The sequence below is a fragment of the Salvelinus sp. IW2-2015 genome, linkage group LG16 (assembly GCF_002910315.2).
Source record: "Salvelinus sp. IW2-2015 linkage group LG16, ASM291031v2, whole genome shotgun sequence".
Classification (NCBI taxonomy): Eukaryota; Metazoa; Chordata; class Actinopteri; order Salmoniformes; family Salmonidae; genus Salvelinus; species Salvelinus sp. IW2-2015.
Genome location: NC_036856.1, coordinates 24,258,666 through 24,282,726, shown reverse-complemented (window position 1 = coordinate 24,282,726; position 24,061 = coordinate 24,258,666). Strand labels below are relative to the sequence as shown.

The following is a 24,061-nucleotide window of genomic DNA, read 5'->3' as shown; positions in this document are numbered from 1 at the left end:
GACAAAACTACATTTTAGAGTAGCCTTTTATTGTCTCCCAGCACAAGTTGAACCTGTATAATGATCATGCTGTTTAATCAGCTTCTTGACATGTCACCCCTTTCAGGTGGGTGGATTATCTTGGCAATGGATGTAAATAAATTTGTGCAAAACATTTGAGAGAAAAAAGCTTTTTTATGCATATGGAATATTTCTGCAATCTTTTATTTCAGCTCATGAAACATGGGACCAACACTTTACATGTTGTGTTTCTATTTCTGTTCAGTATATATGTGTCCCATTAGCACAATGTGCCTTATAGCCTACATTGCAGCAGTTGAACAGAAACATTCCAGTTGGTTCATGTGTGTTTCTGTCTGTCCGTCTGTCTGGTAGTTGGAGAGCACCAGTTGACAGGTCATAAGGTGGCAGTGAAGATCCTGAACAGACAGAAAATCAGGAGTCTGMACGTGGTGGGCAAGATCAAACGAGAGATACAGAACCTCAAACTATTCAGACACCCTCACATCATCAAACTGTGAGTACAACATACACACACATAGACACAGTGTTTGTTTTTGGGGGGGTGATATATTAGCCTAAATATATACTGACAAAAGCACATATCACAGCATATTACAGGTCACAGAGGGATCTACCATTTTGGGGGGGGGGAATGACTGTGAGAAGGTCAGTTCTGGTGACTTTTTAAAAGGATATCCTACTCCAAAATAAATGAAAAATATACAGTTGAAGTCGAAAGTTGACATGCACCTTAGCCAAATACATTTAAACTCAGTTTTTCACAATTCCTAACATTTAATCCTAGTAAAAATGCCATGTCTTAGGATCACCACTTCATTTTAAGAATGTAAAATGTCAGAATAATAGTTGAGAGAATGATTTATTTCAGCTTTTATTTCTTTCATCACATTCCCAGTGGGTCAGACGTTTACATACACTCAATTAGTACACTGCTCAAAAAAATTAAGGGAACACTAAAATAACACATCCTAGATCTAAATGAATTAAATATTCTTATTAAATACTTTTTTCTTTACATAGTTGAATGTGCTGACAACAAAATCACACAAAAATGATCAATGTAAATCAAATTTATCAACCCATGGAGGTCTGGATTTGGAGTCACACTCAAAATTAAAGTGGAAAACCACACTACAGGCTGATCCAACTTTGATGTAATGTCCTTAAAACAAGTCAAAATGAGGCTCAGTAGGTTGTGTGGCCTCCACGTGCCTGTATGACCTCCCTACAACGCCTGGGCATGCTCCTGATGAGGTGGCGGATGTCTCCTGAGGGATCTCCTCCCAGACCTGGACTAAAGCATCCGCCAACTCCTGGACAGTCTGTGGTGCAACGTGGCGTTGGTGGATGGAGCGAGACATGATGGCCCAGAATGTGCTCAATTGGATTCAGGTCTGGGGAACGGCGGGCCAGTCCATAGCATCAATGCCTTCCTCTTGCAGGAACTGCGTGACACACTCCAGCCACATGAGGTCTAGCATTGTCTTGCATTAGGAGGAACCCAGGCCAACCGCACCAGCATATGATCTCACAAGGGGTCGTGAGGATCTCATCTCGGTACCTAATGCAGTCAGGCTACCTCTGGCGAGCACATGGAGGGCTGTGCGGCCCCCAAAGAAATGCCACCCCACCAACCATAGACTGACCCACCGCCAAACCGGTCATGCTGGAGGATGTTGCAGGCAGCAGAACGTTCTCCACTGGCGTCTCCAGACTCTGTCACGTCTGTCACATGTGCTCATGTGCTCAGTGTGAACCTGCTTTCATCTGTGAAGAGCACAGGCGCCCAGTGGCGAATTTGCCAATCTTTGTGGTTCTCTGGCAAATGCCAAACGTCCTGCACGGTGTTGGGCTGTAAGCCACAACCCCACCTGTGGACGTCGGCCCTCATACCCACCCTCATGGAGTCTGTTTTCTGACCGTTTGAGCAGACCCATGCACATTTGGTGCCTGCTGAGGTCATTTTGCAGGGCTTTGGCAGTGTTCCACCTGCTCCTCCTTGCCACAAAAGCGGAGGTAGCGTCCTGCTGCTGGGTTGTTTTTGCCCTCTACGGCCTCCTCCACGTCTCCTGAATGTACTGGCCTGTCTCCTGGAACGCCTCCATCTCTGCGACACTACGCTGACAGACACAGCAAACCTTCTTGCCACAGCTCGCATTGACTTGTGCCATCCTGATGAGCTTGCAACTACCTGAGCCACTTGTGTGGTTGTAGACTCCGTCTCATGCAATCACTAGAGTGAAAGCACCGCCAGCATTCAAAAGTGACCAAAAACATAGCCAGGAAGCATAGGAACTGAAAAGTGGTCTGTGGTCACCACCTGCAGAACCACTCCTTTTTTGGGTGTCTTGCTAATTGCCTATAATTTCCACCTTTGTCTATTCCATTTGCACAACAGCATTGAAATTTATTTGTCAATCAGTGTTGCTTCCTAAGTGGACAGTTTGATTTCACAGAAGTGATTTGACTTGGAGTTACATTTTGTTTAAGTGTTCCTTTATTTTTTGAGCAGGTGTATTGTAGCATTGCTTTAAATTGTTTAACTTGGGTCAAACGTTTCGGTAGCCCCACAAGCTTCCCACAAACTAAGTGTTGAATTTTGGCCCATTCCTCCTTTTTTGGACAGAGCTGGTGTACTGAATCGAGGGTTTGTAGGCCTCCTTGCTCGCACACGCTTTTTCAGTTTCTGCCCACACATTTGTCTGTAGGATCAAATCAACTCAAATCAAATTTTATTAGTCACCATACACATGGTTAGCAAGATGTTAATGCGAGTGTAGCGAAATGCTTGCTGCTTCTAGTTTCCGACAATGCAGTAATAACAACACAGTAAATCTAACCTAACAATTCCACAACTACTACCTTATACACACAAGTGTAAAGGGATAAAAGAATATGTACATAAAAGATATATGAAATGAGTGATCGGTACAGAACGGCATAGGCAAGATGCAGTAGATGGGTATAGAGTACGGTAATATACATATGAGATGGAGTACTGTAGGGTATGTAAACCATAAAGTGCATAGTTTAAAGTGGCTAGTGGTACAGTATTACATAAAGATGGCAAGATGCAGTAGTGATATAGAGTACAGTATATACATATACATATGAGATGGGGGAATGTAGGGTATGTAAACATTATATTAATGCATTGTTTTAAAGTGGCTAGTGGTACATTTTTACATAATTTCATCAATTCCCATTTTTAAAGTGGCTGGAGTTGAGTCAGTATGTTGGCAGCGGCCGCTAAATGTTAGTGGTGGCTGTTTAACAGTCTGACGGCCTTGAGATAGAAGCTGTTTTTCAGTCTCTTCGGTCCCTGCTTTGATGCACCTGTACTGACCTCGCCTTCTGGATGATAGCGGTGGTGAACAGGCAGTGGCTTGGGTGGTTGTTGTCCTTGATGATTTTTATGGCCTTCCTGTGACATCGGGTGGTTAGGTTCCTGGAGCAGGTAGTTTGCCCCCGGTGATGCGTTCTGCGAGACCTCACTACCCTCTGGAGAGCCTTACGGTTGTGGGCGGAGCAGTTCCGTACCAGGCGGTGATACAATCCGACAGGATGCTCTCGATTGTGCATCTGTAGAAGTTTGTGAGTGCTTTTGGTGACAAGCCGAATTCTTCAGCCTCCTGAGGTTGAAGAGGCGCTGCTGCGCCTTCTTCACAACGCTGTCTGTGTGGGTGGACCAATTCAGTTTTGTCCGTGATGTGTACACCGAGGAACTTAAAACTTTTCCACCTTCTCCACTACTGACCCGTCGATGTGGATAGGGGGGTGCTCCCTCTGCTGTTTTCCTGAAGCTCACAATCATCTCCTTTGTTTTGTTGACGTTGAGTGTGAGGTTATTTTCCTGACACCACACTCCGAGGCCCTCACCTCCTCCCTGTAGGCCGTCTCGTCGTTGTTGGTAATCAAGCCTTACCACTGTAGTGTCATCCGCAAACTTGATGATTGAGTTGGAGGCGTGCATGGCCACGCAGTCGTGGGTGAACAGGGAGTACAGGAGAGGGCTCAGAACGCACCCTTGTGGGGCCCCAGTGTGAGGATCAGCGGGGTGAGAATGTTGTTACCTACCCTCACCACCTGGGGCGGCCCGTCAGGAAGTCCAGGACCCAGTTGCACAGGGCGGGGTCGAGACCCAGGGTCACATATATACGGCTGTGATTATGATCGAGGAGAATTCCCTTGGTAGATAATGCGGTCGACATTTGATTGTGAGGAGTTCTAGATCAGGTGAACAGAATGACTTGAGTTCCTGTGTGTTGTTATGATGATCACACCACGTCTCGTTAATTATAAGGCATACCCCCCCGCCCCTCTTCTTACCAGAAAGATGTATGTTTCTGTCGGCGCGATGCGTGAAGAAACCAGCTGGCTGCACCGACTCCGTTAGCGTCTCTTGAGTTACCATGTTTCCGTGAAGCAGAGCACGTTGCAATCCCTGATGTCTCTCTGGAATGTTACCCGTGCTCGGATTTCATCAACCTTATTGTCAAGAGACTGGACATTGGCGAGGTAGTATGCTAGGGAGTGGAGCGCCGATGTGCCCGTCTCCGAAGCCTGACCAAGAGACCGCTACGTTTGCCCCTTTACGGCGTCGCAATAGGGTCCCCGGCTGGATCAGATCCATTGTATTGGGTGGAAGGCAAAACACTGGATCCGTTTCGGGAAAGTCATATTCCTGGTTATAACGATGGTGAGTTGACGTTAATCGTAATTCAGTAGTTCCTCCCGACTGTATGTAATGAAACCTAAGATACCTGGGGGTACCGATGTAAGAAATAACACATAAAAAAACAAAATACTGCATATTTTCCAAGGAACGCGAAGTGAGGCGGCCATCGTCGGCGCCATAATTTCCCACTCAGGATTGAGGCAGGGCTTTGTGATGGCCACTCCAATACCTTGACTTTGTTTGTCCTTATGCCATTTTGCCACAACTTTGGAAGTATGCTTGGGGTCATTGTGCATTTGGAAGACCCATTTGCAACCAAGCTTTAACTTCCTGACTGATGTCTTGAGATGTGTCTTCAATATATCCACATAATTGTCCTGCCTCATGATGCCATCTATTTTGTGAAGTGCACCAGTCCCTCCTGCAGCAAAGCACCCCCACAACATGATGCTGCCACCCCCGTGCTTCACGGTTGGGATGGTGTCCTTCGGCTTGCAAGCCTCCGCCTTTTCCTCCAAACATAACGATGGTCATTATGCAAACAGTTTTATTTTTGTTGCAAACCATAGTCTGGCTTTTTCATGCAGTTTTGGAGCAGTGGCTTCTAACTTTCTGAGCGGCCTTTCACAGGTTATGTCGATATAGGACTTGTTTTACTGTGGATATAGATTATTTTGTACCTGTTTCCTCCAGCATCTTCAAAGGTTCTTTGCTGTTCTGGATTGATTTGCACTTTTCGCACCAAAGTACGTTCATCTCTAGGAAACCGAATGCAACTCCTTCCTGAGCGGTATGACGGCTGCGGGGTCCCATGGTGTTTATACTTGCGTACTATTGTTTGTACAGATGAACGTGGTACCTTCAGGCATTTGGAAATTGCTCCCAAGGATGAACCGGACTGTGGAGGTCTACAAAAAAAAAAATTCTGAGGTCTTGGCTGATTTCTTTAGATTTTCCCATGATGTCAAGCAAAGAGGCACTGAGTTTGAAGGTAGGCCTTGAAATACATCCACAGGTACACCTCCAATTGACTCAAATTATGTCAATTAGCCTATCAGAAGCTTCTAAAGCCATGACATCATTTTATGGAATTTTCCAAGCTGTTTAAGGCACAGTCAACTATGTGTATATAAACTTCTGACCCACTGGAATTGTGATTACAGGTTGAAATAATCTGTCTGTAAACAATTGTTGGAAAAATGACTTGTGTCATGCACAAAGTAGATGTCCCAACCGACTTGCCAAAACTATAGTTTGTTAACAAGACATTTGTGGAGTGGTTGAAAAAACAGTTTTAATGACTGCAACCTAAGTGTATGTAAACTTCCGACTTCAACTGTATATATGCTAACACATGATGCTGACAATATAATTGCCCTCTCCAGAAATGAGCCCAATATAACTTATTAGTACATATGATCAGGCAGGTGTGCTATTTAGCAATAATTATTATTGCCTGATGTAGCCCACCTGATGCAGCATAGTGGCTATAAATAAATGGGCTGAGGGTTGCCCATGTACCGCATTGGGCTAATCATTAGCTAGCTCACAAACTCTAAATTCTAAACATTAGGCTATCTTGTTGCTAGTTATAGCAACATATTGATGACTTGAAATTCCACCCAAAGAAAAACATTGCACTGGCACTCAGCCAACCAAGGATCATGTAGCCTACTGTGAATATAATGTAGGCTGACCTGTTAAACCTGACGTGTTACATTTAGCCTCTGTCTTCCCTATGCATTCAACGCCATTGGCGACCACTAACGCACATAAACCATGCCACTGCTTAAAACGTGTATTTTATTTTTAGGGGTAGATCAGCTTTAATACTGCAGCTAGATTGTAGCTTCCATCAATGTAGTGGTCTGCATCATTTCCAATCCCCTATACATTTTTTGTAAATATATACTGTACATATACACTACCGTTCAAAAGTTTGGGGTCACTTAGAAATGTCCTTGTTTTTGAAAGAAAAGCACTTTTTTTTTGTTCATTAAAATTACATCGAATTGATCAGAAATACAGTGTAGACATTGTTAATGTTGTAAATTACTATTGTAGCTGGAAACGGCTGATTTTTAATAGAATATCTACGTAGGCGTACAGCGGCCCATTATCAGCAACCATCATTATCAGCAACCATCACTCCTGTGTTCCAATGGCACATTGTGTTAGCTAATCCAAGTTTATCATTTTAAAAAGCTAATTGATCATTAGAAAACCCTTGCAATTATGTTAGCACAGCTGAAAACTGTTGTTCTGATTGAAGAAGCAATAAAACTCCTTCTTTAGACTACATTTACATTTAAGTCATTTAGCAGACGCTCTTATCCAGAGCGACTTACAAATTGGTGCATTCACCTTATGACATCCAGTGGAACAGCCACTTTACAATAGTGCATCTAAATCTTTTAAGGGGGGGGGGGTGAGAAGGATTACTTTATCCTATCCTAGGTATTCCTTAAAGAGGTGGGGTTTCAGGTGTCTCCGGAAGGTGGTGATTGACTCCGCTGWCCTGGCGTCGTGAGGGAGTTTGTTCCACCATTGGGTCCAGGAGCAGCGAACAGTTTTGACTGGGCTGAGCGGGAACTGTACTTCCTCAGTGGTAGGGAGGCGAGCAGGCCAGAGGTGGATGAACGCAGTGCCCTTGTTTGGGTGTAGGGGCCTGATCAGAGCCTGGAGGTACTGAGGTGCCGTTCCCTCACAGCTCCGTAGGCAAGCACCATGGTCTTGTAGCGGATGCGAGCTTCAACTGGAGCCAGTGGAGAGAGGGAGGAGCGGGGTGACGTGAGAGAACTTGGGAAGGTTGAACACCAGACGGGCTGCGGCGTTCTGGATGAGTTGTAGGGGTTTAACTGGCACAGGCAGGGAGGCCCCAGCCAACGCGAGTTGGCAGTAATCCGACGGCGACGATGACAAGCGTCTCATGGATGTTGCTGGACTTAGCGCGCCGCTTTGTGTGAGGCAGGGTCGTACTCTGCGTGTTGTGAGCATGAACTTACAGGAACGGGCCACCGCCTTGATGTTAGTTGAGAACGACAGGTTGTGTTGTCCAGGATCACGCCAAGGTTCTTAGCGCTCTGGGAGGAGGACACAATGGAGTTGTCAACCGTGATGGCGAGATCATGGAACGGGCAGTTCCTTCCGGGAGGAAGGCAGCTCCGTCTTGCCGAGGTTCAGCTTGAGGTGGTGATCCGTCATCCACACTGATATGTCTGCCAGACATGCAGAGATGCGATTCGCCACCTGTCTCAGAAGGGGGAAAGGAGAAGATTAGTTCGTGCGCGTCTGCATAGCAAGGTGGATAGGCACCATGTAGAAGGTAGACAGACGGCCAGTGCACTGCGTCGTATAGCGAGAATAGGAGAGGGCCTAGAACAGAGCCCTGGGGGACACACGTGGTGAGAGACGGGGTGAGGAGACAGATTCTCGCCACGCCACCTGGTAGGAGCGACCTGTCAGTAGGACGCAAATAGCCAACGTGGGCCGCGCCGGAGATGCCCAACTCGGAGAGGGTGGAGAGGAGGATCTGATGGTCACAGTATCCGAAGGCAGCCGATAGGTCTAGAAGGATGAGAGCAGAGGAGAGGAGAGTTAGCTTTAGCAAGTGCGGAGCGCCTCCGTGATACAGAAGAGAGCAGTTGTCATAGATGATAAGTCTGACTGGATTAGCGATCATTAGAGAGTCATTCTGAGAGAGAGGAGAGCTGGCCAAGGACGGCACGTTCAAGAGTTTTGGAGAGAAAAGAAAGAAGGGATACTGGTCTGTAGTTGTTGAGGAGGGAGTCGAGTGTAGGTTTTTTCAGAAGGGGTGCAACTCTCGCTCTCTTGAAGACGGAAGGGACGTAGCCAAGCGGTCAGGGATGAGTTGATGAGCGAGGTGAGGTAAGGGAGAAGGTCTCCGGAAATGGTCTGGAGAAGAGAGGAGGGGATAGGGTCAAGCGGGCAGGTTGTTGGGCGGCCGGCCGTCACAAGACGCGAGATTTCATCTGGAGAGAGAGGGGAGAAAGAGGTCAGAGCACAGGGTAGGGCAGTGTGAGCAGAACCAGCGGTGGTCGTTTGACTTAGCACGAGGATCGGATGTCGTCGACCTTCTTTTCAAAATGGTTGACGAGGTCATCTGCAGAGAGGGAGGAGGGGGGGGGGGGGGGGGGAGGAGGATTCAGGAGGGAGGAGAAGGTGGCAAAGAGCTTCCTAGGTGTTAGAGGCAGATGCTTGGAATTTAGAGTGGTAAGAAGTGGCTTTAGCAGCAGAGACAGAAGAGGAAATGTAGAGAGGAGGGAGTGAAAGGATGCCAGGTCCGCAGGGAGGCGAGTTTTCCTCCATTTCCGCTCGGCTGCCCGGAGCCCTGTTCTGTGAGCTCGCAATGAGTCGTCGAGCCACGGAGCGGGAGGGGGGACCGAGCCGGCCTGGAGGATAGGGGACATAGAGAATCAAAGGATGCAGAAGGGAGGAGAGGAGGGTTGAGGAGGCAGATCAGGAGATAGGTTGGAGAAGGTTTGAGCAGAGGAAGAGATGATAGGATGGAAGAGGAGAGGGTAGCGGGGGAGAGGGAGCGAAGGTTGGACGGCGCGATCCATCCGAGTAGGGCAGTGGTGGGAAGTGTTGGATGAGAGCGAGAGGGAAAAGGATACAAGGTAGTGGTCGGAGACTTGGAGGGGAGTTGCAATGAGGTTAGTGGAAGAACAGCATCTAGTAAAGATGAGGTCGAGCGTATTGCCTGCCTTGTGAGTAGGGGGGGAAGGTGAGAGGGTGAGGTCAAAAGAGGAGAGGAGTGGAAAGAAGGAGGCAGAGAGGAATGAGTCAAAGGTAGACGTGGGGAGGTTAAAGTCGCCCAGAACTGTGGAGGGTGAGCCGTCCTCAGGAAAGGAGCTTATCAAGGCATCAAGCTCATTGATGAACTCTCCGAGGGAACCTGGGGCGATAAATGATAAGGATGTTAAGCTTGAAAGGGCTGGTAACTGTGACAGCATGGAATTCAAAGGAGGCGATAGACAGATGGGTAAGGGGAGAAAGAGAGAATGACCACTTGGGAGAGATGAGAGATCCCGGTGCACACACCCGCTGACCAGAAGCTCTCGGGGTGTGCGAGAACACGTGGGCGGACGAAGAGAGAGCAGTAGGAGTAGCAGTGTTATCTGTGGTGATCCATGTTTCCGTCAGTGCCAAGAAGTCGAGGGACTGGAGGGAGGCATAGGCTGAGATGAACTCTGCCTTGTTGGCCGAGATCGGCAGTTCCCAGAGGCTACCGGAGACCTGGAACTCCACGTGGGTCATGCGCGCTGGGACCACCAGATTAGGGTGGCCGCGGCCACGCGGTGTGGAGCGTTTGTATGGTCTGTGCAGGAGGAGAGAAAGGGATAGACAGCAACATAGTTGTTGACAGGCTACAGAAGAGACTACGCTAATGCAAAGGAGATTGGAATGACAAGTGGACTACGCGTCTCGAATGTTCAGAAAGTTAAGCTTACGTAGCAAGAATCTTATTGACTAGAATGATTAAGATGATACAGTACTGCTGAAGTAGGCTAGCTGGCAGTGGCTGCGTTGTTGACTTTGTAGGCTAGCTGGCAGTGGCTGCGTTGTTGACACTACACTAATCAAGTCGTTCCGTTGAGTGTAATAGTTTCTACAGTGCTGCTATTCGGGGGCTAGCTGGCTAGCTAGCAGTGTTGATTACGTTACGTTGCGTAACGTTGCGTTAAAAGAACGACAGTAGCTGGCTAGCTAACCTAGAAAATCGCTCTAGACTACACAATTATCTTTGATACAAAGACGGCTATGTAGCTAGCTGTGTAGCTAGCTACGATCAAACAAATCAAACCGTTGTACTGTAATGAAATGAAATGAAAATGTGATACTACCTGTGGAGCGAAGCGGAATGCAACCGGGTTGTTGAGTGCGGAAGTTCTATTCGGTAGACGTTGGCTAGCTGTTGGCTAGCTAGCAGTGTCTCCTATGTTAAGGACGACAAATAGCTGGCTAGCTAACCTCGGTAAATTAAGATAATCACTCTAAAACTACACACTCTAAACTACACAATTATCTTGGATACGAAGACAGCAAAGACAACTATGTAGCTAGCTAACACTACACTAATCAAGTCGTTCAGTTGAGTGTAATAGTTGCTACAGTGCTGCTATTCGGTAGACGGTGGACGTTTGCTAGCTGCTGGGCAGATAGCAGTGTAGACTGCGTTAGGACGACGTAATACGATAATTACGCAATTATTTTTGATACAAAGACGGCTATGTAGCTAGCTAAGAAGAAATTGCTAAGATTAGACAAATCAAACCGTTGTACTATAATGAAATGTAATGAAATGTAATGAAAAGTTATACTACCTGCGGACCAAAGCGCGAATGCGACCGCTCGCTCCAACCCGGAAGTTGAATCTGTATCTGGAGCATCAGCATTTGTGGGTTCGATTACAGGCTCAAAATGTCCAGAAACAAAGACCTTTCTTCCGAAACTCGTCAGTCTATTATTGTTCTGAGAAAAGAAGGCTATTCCTTGCGAGAAATTGCCAAGAAACTGAAGATCTTTCACAACGCTGTGTACTACTCCCTTCACAGAACAGCGCAAACTGACTTTAACCAGAATAGAAAGAGGAGTGGGAGGTCCTGGTGCACAACTATGCAAGAGGACAAGTACATTAGTGTCTAGTTTGAGAAACAGACGCCTCACAAGTCCTCAACTGGCAGCTTCATTAAATAGAACCCGCAAGACAACAGTCTCAACYTCAACAGTGAAGAGGCGACTCCGGGATGCTGGCCTTCTAGGCAGAGTTCCTCTGTCCAGTGTCTGTGTTCTGTTGCCCATTTTCTTTTTATTGGCCAGTCTGAGATATGGCTCTTTCTTTGCAACTCTGCCTAGAAGGCCAGCATCCCGGAGTCGCCTCTTCACTGTTGACGTTGAGACTGGTGTTTCTTCAGTTTCTTGGCAATTTCTCGCCTGGAATAGCCATAATTTCTCAGAACAAGAATAGACTGACGAGTTTCAGAAGAAAGTTCTTTGTTTCTGGCCATTTTGAGCCTGTAATCAAACCCACAAATGCTGATGCTAAAGAAGGCCAGTTTTATTGTTTCTTTAAACAGAACAACAGTTTTCAGCTGTGCTAACATAATTGCAAAACGATTTTCTAATGATCAATTAGCCTTTTAAAATGATAAACTTGGATTAGCTAACACACCATACCATTGGAACACAGGAGTGATGGTTGCTGATAATGGGCCTCTGTACGCCTATGTAGATATTCCATAAAAATGTTGCAGTTTCCAGCTACAATAGTAATTTACAATATCTACACTGTATTTCTGATCAATTTGATGTTATTGTAATGGACAAAAATGTGCTTTTCTTTCAAAAACAAGGACATTTCTAAGTGACCCCAAACTTTTGAAAGGTGTTGTATACATTTAAAAAWAWATATATATTTTCCTTTATTATTTTCCGCTAACCATACCACCCCTCCCCTAACTGGAGTAAACTAATGAACAACAACACCTAGGCTTCTATTTCCAGCTTATACATACTATATACATTTTACGGACACAATATATTTTATCTTCTGTTAGTTTAGAATCCCATCCTTCAGCTACCACCAACCTCTCCAATCTATCTCTGAAGCCCATCCAGTTTGATTTCTATTTTACCATATATTTTTAATGGTGCATTTTACTCATTACTTGGATTTGAGAAATAAGTGTAGCCTAGTAGAAAACTCAGTGATACTCTTAACAGTGGCCATCAAGACTGCTTTAAAAGGTGTYTTTCCCGCAATAAGAATGTTGTAGGCTACAATGACTGAGCAGGCATATTTCTCTCCCTGTAAGGCTCTTGTAATTTGAATGCGCCTCAAGAGGAATATTATTTTTCTCGCATCGAATGCGAAAGTCACGCTCCCTCTCTCCATCTCTCTCTCTCTCCAGCTTTCTCTCTCTCCTCTGTGAGTGTTCATTTTAGGGTTAGGCCACAGTGACAGTGTGAGCTATGGTAGACATTTGTTGGCTGCTCTCAGAACAGTGTAATGAAATGACAGACTTTCAGCCTTTCCCAGTGTATTCAGCACAATAGCCCTGTCTGTGTGAGAGAAGGAAGGAAACGAAAGAGAACAAGTGTATTTCTGACATTTCTCCTGAGTATTTAAATGTGTGTGTGTGTGTGTGTGTGTGTAGGTACCAGGTGATCAGTACTCCTACAGATTTCTTCATGGTGATGGAGTATGTCTCAGGAGGAGAGCTGTTTGACTACATCTGCAAACACGGACGGGTGATATATCAAATTGTATTGGTCACATCCACCAAATGTGTATTTATTATGGAAGCAGCAGATACTCTTCCTGGGGTCCAGCAAAATGAAGGCAGTTTATACCATTTTAAAACATTACAATACATTCACAGATTTCACAACACACTGTGTGCCCTCAGGCCCCTACTCCACCACTACCACATATCTACATTACTAAATCTGTGTGTGTGTGTGTGTGTGTGCATGTGTCTGTGCCAATGTTTGTGTTGCTTCACAGTCCCTGCTGTTCCATAAGGTGTTTTTTAAATCAAATTTTACTTCTTGTGTCAGTTACTTGATGTGGACTAGAGTTCCATGTAGTCATGGCTCTATGTAGTACTGTGTGCCTCCCATAGTCTGTTCTGGACTTGGGGACTGTGAGATACCTCTGGTGGCATGTCTTGTGGGGTATACATGGGTGTCCAAACTGTGTGCTAGTAGTTTGCATTCAACATGTCAATACCTCTCATAAATAAAAGTAGTGATGAAGTCAATCTCTCCTCCACTTTCAGCCAGGAGAGATTGACATGCATATTATTAATATTAGCTCTCTGTGTACATCCAAGGGCCAGCCATGCTGCCCTGTTCTAAGCTTATTGCAAAGTATTTTTTTGTGGCACCTGACAACACGACTGAACAGTAGTCAAGGTGTGACAAAACTAGGGCCTGTAGGACCTGCCTTGTTGATAGTGATGTTAAGAAGGCAGAGCATCACTTTATTATAGACGGACTTCTCCCATCTTAGCTACTACTGCATCAATATGTTTTGACCATGACAGTTTACAATCTAGTGTTACTCCAATCAGTTAGTTTAGTCATCTCAACTTGCTCAATTTCCACATTATTTATTACAATAGTTGAGGTTTAGGGTTTAGAGAGTGTTTTGTTCCAAATACAATGCTTTTAGTTTTAAAGCTAAAAGACAACAGGTGTAGACATTACAATGAAATGCTTACTTACAAGCCCTTAACCAACAATACAGGTTTAAGAAAAAATAACTGTTAAGAAAGTATTTACTAAATAAACTGAAGAAACAAATAAAAAAATTAAAATAACAAATAATTAAAGAGCAACAACAAAATAACAGTAATGGCGCTATATACAGGGGGTACCGGTACAGAGTCTGTGCCGGGGCACAGTTTAGTTGAGGTAATTGAGGTAATATGTACATGTAGGTAGAGGTAAAGTGACTATGCATAGATAATAAACAGAGTAGCAGGAATGTAAAAATGGGGGTGGGGGGGTTAATGCGAATAGTCTGGGTAGCCATTTGATTAGCTGTTCAGGAGTCTTATGGCTTGGGGGTAGAAGCTGTTAAGAAGCCTTTTGAACCTAGACTTGGTGCTCTGGTACCGCTTGCCATGCGGTAGCAGAGAGAACAGTCTATGACTAGGGTGGCTAGAGTCTTTGGCATTTTTAGGGCCTTCCTCTGACACCGCCTGGTGTAAAGGTCCTGGGTGGCAGGAAGCTTGGCCCCAGTGATGTACTGGGCCGCATGCACTGTCCTCTGTAGTGCCCTGCGGTCAGAGACCGAGCAGTTGCCATACCAGGCGGTGATGCAACCAGTCAGGATGCTCTCGATGGTGCAGCTGTAGAACTTTTTGAGGATCTGAGGACCCATGCCAAATCTTTTCAGTATCCTGAGGGGCAATAGATGTTGTCGGMCCCTCTTCACAACTGTCTTGGTGTGTTTGGATCATGACAGTTCGTTGATGATGTGGACACCAAGGAACTTGAAGCTCTCAACCTTCTCCACTACAGCCCCGTCGATGAGATATACCACTGACTGACTGACTGACTGACTGTCTGGATTGATTGATAGATATAGACAGAGGCCATTATATGGTGACATTTGTCATAGTGACAGCATGTAGTAACATTAGAATAAACTACTAACCTCCTACTCTTTACCTCATATTGTGTGTGTAGGTAGAAGACAAAGAGGCGCGTCGGTTGTTCCAACAGATCATCTCAGGGGTAGACTACTGCCACAGACACATGGTGGTGCACAGAGACCTCAAACCTGAGAATGTTCTGCTGGACCATTCCAAGAACGCCAAGATAGCTGACTTTGGTATGCTACACACACTCATGCATGCACATAACAAATTGAGTTATCCAAAAAGATAGCCATAGCTACTATATTAGCAGTAGCAAATGTCAAACAAAACCACTTGTCTTTTAGAATATACCGACACCTATATGACTCTGATTACTCTGGACAAGGGGCTTGGGTGGGGTGCGTATGTGAGGAGGAGGGGGGTTGTTGCTTAGCAAAAGGCAGGTCTGATATCCACTCTGGCAAGGAGCCCTGTCAGGCCCTGTGTCACATGATCATAGCGAGAGAAGGGGAGAAAGAGTGGAAGAGAGAAGATCCTGGGAGGGTTAGTTAAGGTGAGATAAGGTTAGGGAGAAGTTAATCCGATCAGCGCAGCATGTGTGGAGCTTAGAGGACTGGGTTAGTAAAGCAGAATAAAAACATTACACCGGCCTAGAGACCTAACCATGGCACAACCTATCACTAACCCTCTCTAACATAGTTCCAAGATAGCATCAGGAACTTGAGATTGAAGATAATGTTAAAAAATGATATTCTCTGGTCAACAGGGTTGTCAAACATGATGTCAGACGGGGAGTTCCTGAGGACCAGCTGTGGATCTCCCAACTACGCTGCTCCTGAAGTCATCTCTGGAAGGTGTGTTTTTTATTTATATTTCACCTTTATTAAACCAGGTTGGCCAGTTGAGAACAAGTTCTCATTTACAACTGCGACCTGGCCAAGATAAAGCAACGCAGTGCGACACAAACAACACAGAGTTACACATGGAATAACAAACATACAGTCAATAATACAATAGAAAAAGTCTATATACAGTGTGTGCAAATGAGGTAGGATAAGGGAGGTAAGGCAATAAATAGGCCATAGTGGCGAAATAATTACAATATAGCAATTAAACACTGGAATGATGGATGTGCAGAAGATGAATGTGCAAGTAGAGATACTGGGGTGTAAAGGAGCAAAATAAATAAATAACAGTATGGGGATGAGGTAGTTGGATGGGCTATTTACAGATGGGCTATGTACAGGTGCAGTGATCTGGTGAGCTTCTCTGACAGCTGGTGCTTAAAGTTAGTGAGGGAGATTTGAGTCTCCAGCTTCAGTGATTTTTGCAGTTCGTTCCAGTCATTGGCAGCATAGAACTTGAAGGAAAGGCGGCCAAAGGAGGAATTGGCTTTGGTGGTGACCAGTGCAATATACCTGCTGGAACGTGTGCTACGGGTGGGTGCTGCTATGGTGACCAGTGAGCTGAGATAAGGCCTAGCAAAGACTTAAGATGACCTGGAGCCAGTGGGTTTGGCGACGAATATGAAGCGAGGGCCAGCCAACGAGAGCATACAGGTCGCAGTGGTGGGTAGTATATGGGGCTTTGGTGACAAAATGGATGGCACTGTGATAGACTGCATCCAATTTGCTGAGTAGAGTGTTGGAGGCTATTTTGTAAATGACATCGCCGAAGTCAAGGATCGGTAGGATAGTCAGTTTTATGANGAGGGTATGTTTGGCAGCACGAGTGAAGGATGCTTTGTTGCGAAATAAGAAGCCGATTCTAGATTTAATTTTGGATTGGAGATGCTTGTGAGTCTGGAAGGAGAGTTTATAGTCTAACCAGACACCTAGGTATTTGTAGTTGTCCACATATTCTAAGTCAGAACCGTCCAGAGTAGTGATGCTGGACGGGCGGGCAGGTGCGGGCAGCGATCGTTTGAAGAGCATGCATTTAGTTTTACTTGCATTTAAGAGCAGTTGGAGGCCACAGAAGGACAGTTGGATGGCATTGAAGCTCGTCTGGAGGTTATTTTACACAGTGTCCAAAGAAGGGCCAGAAGTATACAGAATGGTGTCGTCTGCGTAGAGGTGGATCAGAGAATCACCAGCAGCAAGAGCGACATCATTGATGTATACAGAGAAGCGAGTCGGCCCAAGAATTGAACCCTGTGGCACCCCCATAGAGACTGCCAGAGGTCCGGACAACAGGCCCTCCGATTGTGTGTGTTTAGGTTGTACGCATGCAGGTCCTAAGGTTAATGCTGTAGGACAGGGGTACTCATACTATTTGAGAATGTCCGGTCACAAAAATGGCCTAGGTGGCAAAAGTCTGGATGGATATATTGTCATTTATTGGCATAGTAACAAACACCCACCTCGCGACCCATCTGATCTCTCCAGGAATAATCGGACCCTCAGCAACCTGTACCATGTCTATTTCGAACAAACACACACATACACGCGTACTGTCCATGACACAAACTGTTCAGACCTTTCTTGTTGGGAGAGTGAAAAGTTGTTTTCATGCAATTCGACACATTTTGCCATGTCTTATGCGTCTTCATATAATACAAGCAGCTAATGCACTACCACATTTAGAAACTGCACCTTGTGCATTCTACTATTACAACCTGACCGAGTTCCTTAAAGCTGCAATATGTAACGTTTTGGGTGACCTGATCAAATTTACATAGAACAGATCAACCTTTTATATTTCTATGTGCTCTATTTCTATGCTTCCCTTTCTTAAGTTTCATTTTTGAGTCTTTTACTTTCAGTTTTGTATACCAGCTTCAAACAGCTGAAGTACAATAGTTTTGGTTATGGAAAATATATTTCACAACGGTTTACAATGATTCTCTACACTATACATGCTTGTTCAAGTGAAATCAAATGGTATTTGTCACATATACATGGTTAGCAGATGTTAATGCGAGTGTAGCGAAATGCTTGTGTGTCTGGTTCCGACATTGCAGTAATATCTAACAAGTAATCTAACAATTCCCCAACAACTACCTAATACACACAAATCTAAAAGGGTTGAATGAGAATATGTACATATAAATATATGGATGAGCGATGGCCCAGAGGCATAGGCAAGGTGCAATAGATGGTATAAAATACAGTATATACATATGAGATGAGTAATGTAAGAGATGTAAACATTATTAAAGTGGCATTGTTTAAAGTGACTAGTGATCCATTTGTTAAAGTGGCCAGTGATTGGGTCTCCATGTAGGCAGCAGCCTCTCTGAGTTAGTGATGGCTGTTTAGCAGTCTGATGGCCTTCAGATAGAAGCTATTCTTCAGTCTCTCGGTCCCAGCTTTGATGCGCATGTACTGTCCTCGCCTTCTGGATGATAGCGGGGTGAACAGGCAGTGGCTCGGGTGGTTGTTGTCCTRGATMATCTTTTTTGCCTTCCTGTGACATCGGGTGSTGTAGGTGTCCTGGAGGGCAGGTAGTTTGCCKCCGGTGATGCGTTGTGCAGACCYCACRACCCTCTGGAYWMCCTMYCGGTTGWGGGCGGAGCAGTTGCCGTACCAGGCGGTGATACAGKCCMACAGGATGCTCTCGATTGTGGATCCGTAAAAGTTAGTCAGGGTTTTCGATGACAAGCCAAGTTTCTTCAGCCTCCTGTGTGGGTGGAACTTTCTCCACTACTGTCCCGTCGATGTGGATAGGTGGGTGCTCCCTCTGCTGTTTCCTGAAGTCCATGATCATCTCCTTTGTTTTGTTGACGTTGAGTGAGAGGTTGTTTTCCTAACACCACACCCCTCACCCTGTAGGCTGTCTTGTTGTTGTTGGTAATCAAGCCCACTACTGTTGTGTCGTCTGCAAACTTGATGATTGAGTTGGAGGCGTGCATGGCCACGCAGTTGTGGGTGAACAGGGAGTACAGGGGGGGACTGAGCATGCACCTGTGTGGGGCCCCAGTGTTGCGGGTCAGCGAGGTGGAGATGTTGTTTCCTACCTTCACCACATGGGGGCGGCCCATCAGAAAGTCTAGGACCCAATTGCACAGGGCGGGGTTGAGGTCCAGGGCCTCCAGCTTGATGATGAGTTTGGATGGTGTTTTGTCACATAAATTGAAATTAGGCCAACTATTAGAATTTTTGTAACCAGGAAATGGCGCCATAGCCACGGGAAGTAGTGGTGCTGAGCACACCGGTGATCAATGTGAATAAAAAAATATATAGGATTTTTTTGTTTAAACAACATTTAAAAAAATAAATAATAATTCACAAGTAGTGCACTGGGCCTTTACTAGTCCAGTATTACCAGACCGATATGCCGTCTGTAGCACGGGCAAAAGAACATTCCGGGTTTGGATCTGGACCCCGCGGTCTGCCAATTGAGTGTGGTTGCTGTAGGATGTTGTGGTGTGATCGTGTATGCTTTGCTTTGGTAACAGGTTATATGCTGGCCCTGAGGTGGATATATGGAGCTGTGGTGTGATCCTGTATGCGTTGCTGTGTGGGACTCTGCCCTTTGATGACGAACATGTTCCCACGCTGTTTAAGAAGATCAGAGGGGGCGTGTTCTATATGCCAGAATACCTCACTCGCCCCGTCGCCTCCCTGCTGCTGCTCATGCTGCAGGTCGACCCATTGAAGAGAGCCACCATTAAAGACATTAGGTAACCCCTGACCTCTAACCTTCCCTACTGATGCTGGTGTTTTTAATGGGATAAAACTGGCAAACCTAGCCAAATGCTGGTTTGTGGTGGTTCAAGGTTGGTCCAAAGCGAAAGAATAGAAGAATCATGGACAGTAACTGTTATTTTGTGTGTGTATGTGTGTGTAGGGAACATGAGTGGTTTAAGCAGGACCTGCCAGGCTACCTGTTTCCTGAGGACCTGTCTTATGACTCCACGGTTCTGGACGAGGAGGCCATCAGGGAGGTGTGCGACAAGTTTGAGAGCACCGAGTCTGAGGTGATGTCCAGCCTGTACAGCGGACACCCCCAGGTACATACTGGACATGTGCACACACACATGCGTAGTCATACAGTACACAGACAAACCCACTCCCCCTCTCTCGTTCCCTCTCTCCCTCTTCTCTCTCTCCCTCTTCTCTCTCTCCCTCAACTCTCTCTCTCTCCTCTCTCCCTCAACTCTCCTTCTCTCTCCCTCAACTCCCTTCTCTCTCCCTCAACCTTCCTCTCTCTCTCTCCCTAAACTCTCTTCTCTCTCTCTCCCTCAATCTCCTTCTCTCTCCTCTCCCTCAACTTCCTTCTCTGCTCTCTCCACTCAACTTCTCTTCTCTCTCTCTCTCCCTCAACTCTCCTTCTCTCTCTCTCTCCCTCAACTCTCCTTCTCTCTCTCTCCAGGACCAGCTGGCGGTAGCATACCATCTGATTATAGACAACCGGCGCATCATGACCCAGGCCAGTGAGTTCTACCTGGCCTCCAGCCCTCCCCAGGGCTCCTTCATGGAGGATGGCATGCCCCTGCCTCCTGGGGTCAAACCACACCCAGAGAGGATGCCCCCCCTGCTGGTAGACAGCCCTAAGGCAAGCAGCTGTACCTGGTTCTATTCTATGAACTAATTAACATCTGTAATGTTTATATAAAATCAGATACAATACCTCTAAAGTGTAAACACTTGATGAAGTGCTTCTTCTGTAATACCAGTCTAGCAGTCAAAAACAACACTGTTGGAATGCAAATGCAACATTGGCAATATAGTATATTTGCGTGCAGTCTTCTTGTCCTCATGTATTTGTTGCTGCTTGTTGGGGAAAATGAAAGATTCTCTCCTCTCTCTGTCTGCAGGGGCGCTGCCCGCTGGATGCCCTCAACACCACCAGAGCCAAACCCCTGGCAGTGAAGAAAGCCAAGTGGCACCTGGGCATCAGGAGTCAGAGCAGACCCTATGACATCATGGCTGAGGTCTACAGGGCTATGAGACAGCTACAGTATGACTGGAAGGTGAGGCGCGGTGTGTGTGTGTGTGTGTGTGTGTGTGTATATGGTACATGTTAAGGTGTGTGGATGTTATGTGCAGGTGGTGAACCCGTACCACCTGCTTGTTCAGAGTAAGAACCCAGTAACAGACAACCTGGTGAAGATGAGTCTCCAGCTGTACCAGGTGGACAACAGATCCTACCTGCTGGACTTTAAGAGCATCGATGGTACGACAGCTCTATAACATGACATATGTTATAATATACACCAAAGCAAACTGTCCTTAGATACCTGGGTAAACCGTAGTAACTGTACTTTTTAAACTTATTTGAAACAGCATTTAGATTTTCCTCTTATTACAATTGTACAACAATTACTGAGTACAGATGAGTAGCTACAAAAACAAACACTAACCTTTCCTCTCCTGACCGCTCCTTTCCCCCTCTCCAGATGACACCATGGAGGCAGTAGGGGTTAAGTCGGGTTCTTCCACCCCTCAGAGGTCATGCTCCACTGCTGGGCTCCATAGACCCAGACTCAGTGTGGACTCAGCCTGTCCTGCCGTGGATCTCCCCCAGCTCAGCTTCTCCCTGCCTGGGTCGCTGTGCTCCAGCGCTACCCTCCTCACCTCCACCCCSCGCCAGGGCAGCCACACCATGGACTTCTTTGAGATGTGTGCCAGTCTCATCACCACACTGGCCCGCTAGAGAAGGTTAACCCTGCTGGATAACGCGAAGTCAGGAAAACTCCAGGTCCTACTTACATAACCTCTAAAACAGAACCCTGCCCTGAGCCTTGTAGTTAGACAGTTTGATATCGGTGTGATCCTGGCCTAAGTTTAGTAGAGCACTGTCCGCTGCAGGGCAGATGTGCCTCTAACCACATATCTAGGGTCAGTTGTGTGTTACCTCTCTATGTTATAGGTTTGGGCTGGGCATGGGAAACTGATTCTAGATCTGTGGTTAGGCTTCCTGTCTGTCTAGAGCCAGTCTTGCCATGGGAACGGTTAGGGGTTAGGGATCAAACTTGCTGGGGCAGGGTCACGTTAGGTCAAATCTACTGTATCCTATAGACTGTATAAAGATGGGCAGCTCCTCCCACATTACTCTCAACCTCCAATCAGCTGCTGAATAGCCATCACCATAGAACTAGCCTTAACGGAATTGCAAACAATTTTATGCATCCAGTTTTCAGGGATACAGTTAATTCAACTTAGCTTTCTTTTCCGCTGAAAACTGGATGTGTGAACTCCGCTAAGACCTTTTCTTTTATGCCTACTATGTTAGGTTACCATAGATCAAACACATTTAATTTTTTTTTTTATATGTTTTTTATAACGACACAGATTTTGTTATCCATATCATATATTTATATTACTATCATTTTTAGATGTTGATTGAATGACATACCAAAACAAATTGTTTCTATATACAAAGATGATTGTTATTATTTAGATATCAGATTCTTATTTATTTTTAGAGATTGTTTTAAAGGCTGTGTGTGGTTACTGATTATTGAAGCACTGCTGATGTTTGAGAATTCCAAACTGAGTTTGAAGAGATTTTAGGGGATGAGAGGTCGTAGAGAGAGGAGGCTAGCTGACTGGCAATATTGTTCTGTGGATTATTTGGCATTGATGCTAACGTGGCTAGCTGACGGAGGGAGGGAAGTGTGTCTGTAGCGAGCCTCAGAGGACTCGGCACGGAACCTTTCTCCAGGTGCCTTAAAAACACAAATGTTGCTTCTAGCTTGGTGGCCATGTTTTGTTTGTAGAAACAGAATGGAAACCATACGTGTGTGTAGAGGGACAGACAGGAGCTTTCCATTGATTGGTCAGGAGGAGAAGACCTACTGTAGTTTGTGCCAATGAGATTTGAGATCTGACTAACATAACTATAGGTAGAGCAAGAGAGGGGAAGAGATAATAGATATGCGAGACCACTAACTGATTAGACATGGTATAAAATGATTGCATATATAGCACTGTGTTCTCTGGTCTTTATTTAAGCAATATGGCACGAGGAGGTGTGGTATATGGCCAAAGGGCTGTTCTTAAGCACGATGCAGCGCGGAGTGCCTGGATACAGCCCTTAGCCGTGATATATTGGCCATATACCACAAACCCTTGAGGCGTCTTATTGCTAGTATAAACTGGTTACCAAAGTAATTAGAGCAGTAAAAATACATGTTTTGTCATACCCATGGTATACGGTCTGATATAACATGTCAGCCAATCAGCATTCGAACCACCCAGTTTATAAAATGGAACAAATCTCCCTTTACTATTTGTCCGATGGTTTACAGTATACAATCTTCCAGACTCCTGTCTGTCCTGTTCTGCTGGAGCCAGTGAGGACTGGGCTCTGGCTGATCTGATTCATGCCAGTGTGTGTTTCTGTTGTGTTCTGGTACCGTGATCTGTGTTCGGTTTTGAGCCACAGAGAGAAGAGATACTAAACCTCTTCTATTCTTCCGTTTCCTGATTTCCTTGTCATTTGTCGTGAGTGCAGTCTGTTTTCTCTCTGTATGAGACTATACATTCAATACGGAACCCAGACCTATCTATATAATATATATATATAGAGCAGCGTTTCCCAAAAGGGAGCACGTTTAGTTTTTTGCCCTAGCGCTAAACATCTGAATCAAATAATCAAAGCTTGAAGATGAGTTGATTATTTGGATCAGCTGTGTAGTGCTAAGGCAAAAACCTAAACGCGCACCCCTTGGGGTCACCAGGACCGACTTTAGTGACATCTCTCTATAAATGTTTCCCACAGAGCCTGGTTCGATCCCGGGCTGTATCACAACTGGCCGTGATCGGGAGTCCCATAGGGCGGTGCACAATTGGCCCAGCGTCATTCGGGTTAGGCCGGGGTAGGCTGTCATTGTAAAATAAGAATTTGTATTTAACTGACTTGCCTAGTTAAATAAAGACTGTAGCCACTACAGGGCCAGGGAGAAACTCTGCCCCCTGCTGCAAGACTCATGCAATTACCCACAGCAACCCACTGCTCATACAAGGGGAAGATATTTACACACACCCACTCTACCATTGTAAGGTTTACCTCTTGCCAAGGGTTAAGGTGTGTTGTCACTGCATCCAGACTTCTGGAACCAAAGTGTTCTTCACTGTGTGAGAGTGAAATGTACCTCTCCCTCAGTCTGACGTGGGGTTTCTGTGTTATATGCACTGCATGGTGCTGAGGTTCTGATTTGCACTTTACTGAGAATTTGTCAAACACAATAAACTGACCTATACAGTAGACCACTGCTTTGAGTTTATGAATCACCAGATCACAACTAGCAGAGCTGGAGGCTAAATGAGCATGACTT

The 24,061-nt window shown here is 45.6% G+C and overlaps 1 protein-coding gene across 1 annotated transcript; it reads left to right on the top strand.

The window, feature by feature from the left end:
- Window positions 1-332: 332 nt before the first annotated feature.
- On the top strand, window positions 333-23,991 carry LOC111976168 (5'-AMP-activated protein kinase catalytic subunit alpha-2-like). The gene is made up of 10 exons (XM_070447620.1): window positions 333-517; window positions 12,883-12,976; window positions 14,924-15,068; window positions 15,602-15,689; window positions 19,235-19,459; window positions 19,627-19,789; window positions 20,152-20,343; window positions 20,600-20,752; window positions 20,829-20,955; window positions 21,179-23,991. The coding sequence occupies exons 2-10, from the start codon at window positions 12,917-12,919 to the stop codon at window positions 21,433-21,435; spliced, it is 1,410 nt and encodes a 469-aa protein (XP_070303721.1). The 5' UTR covers window positions 333-517; window positions 12,883-12,916; the 3' UTR covers window positions 21,436-23,991.
- Window positions 23,992-24,061: the final 70 nt, after the last annotated feature.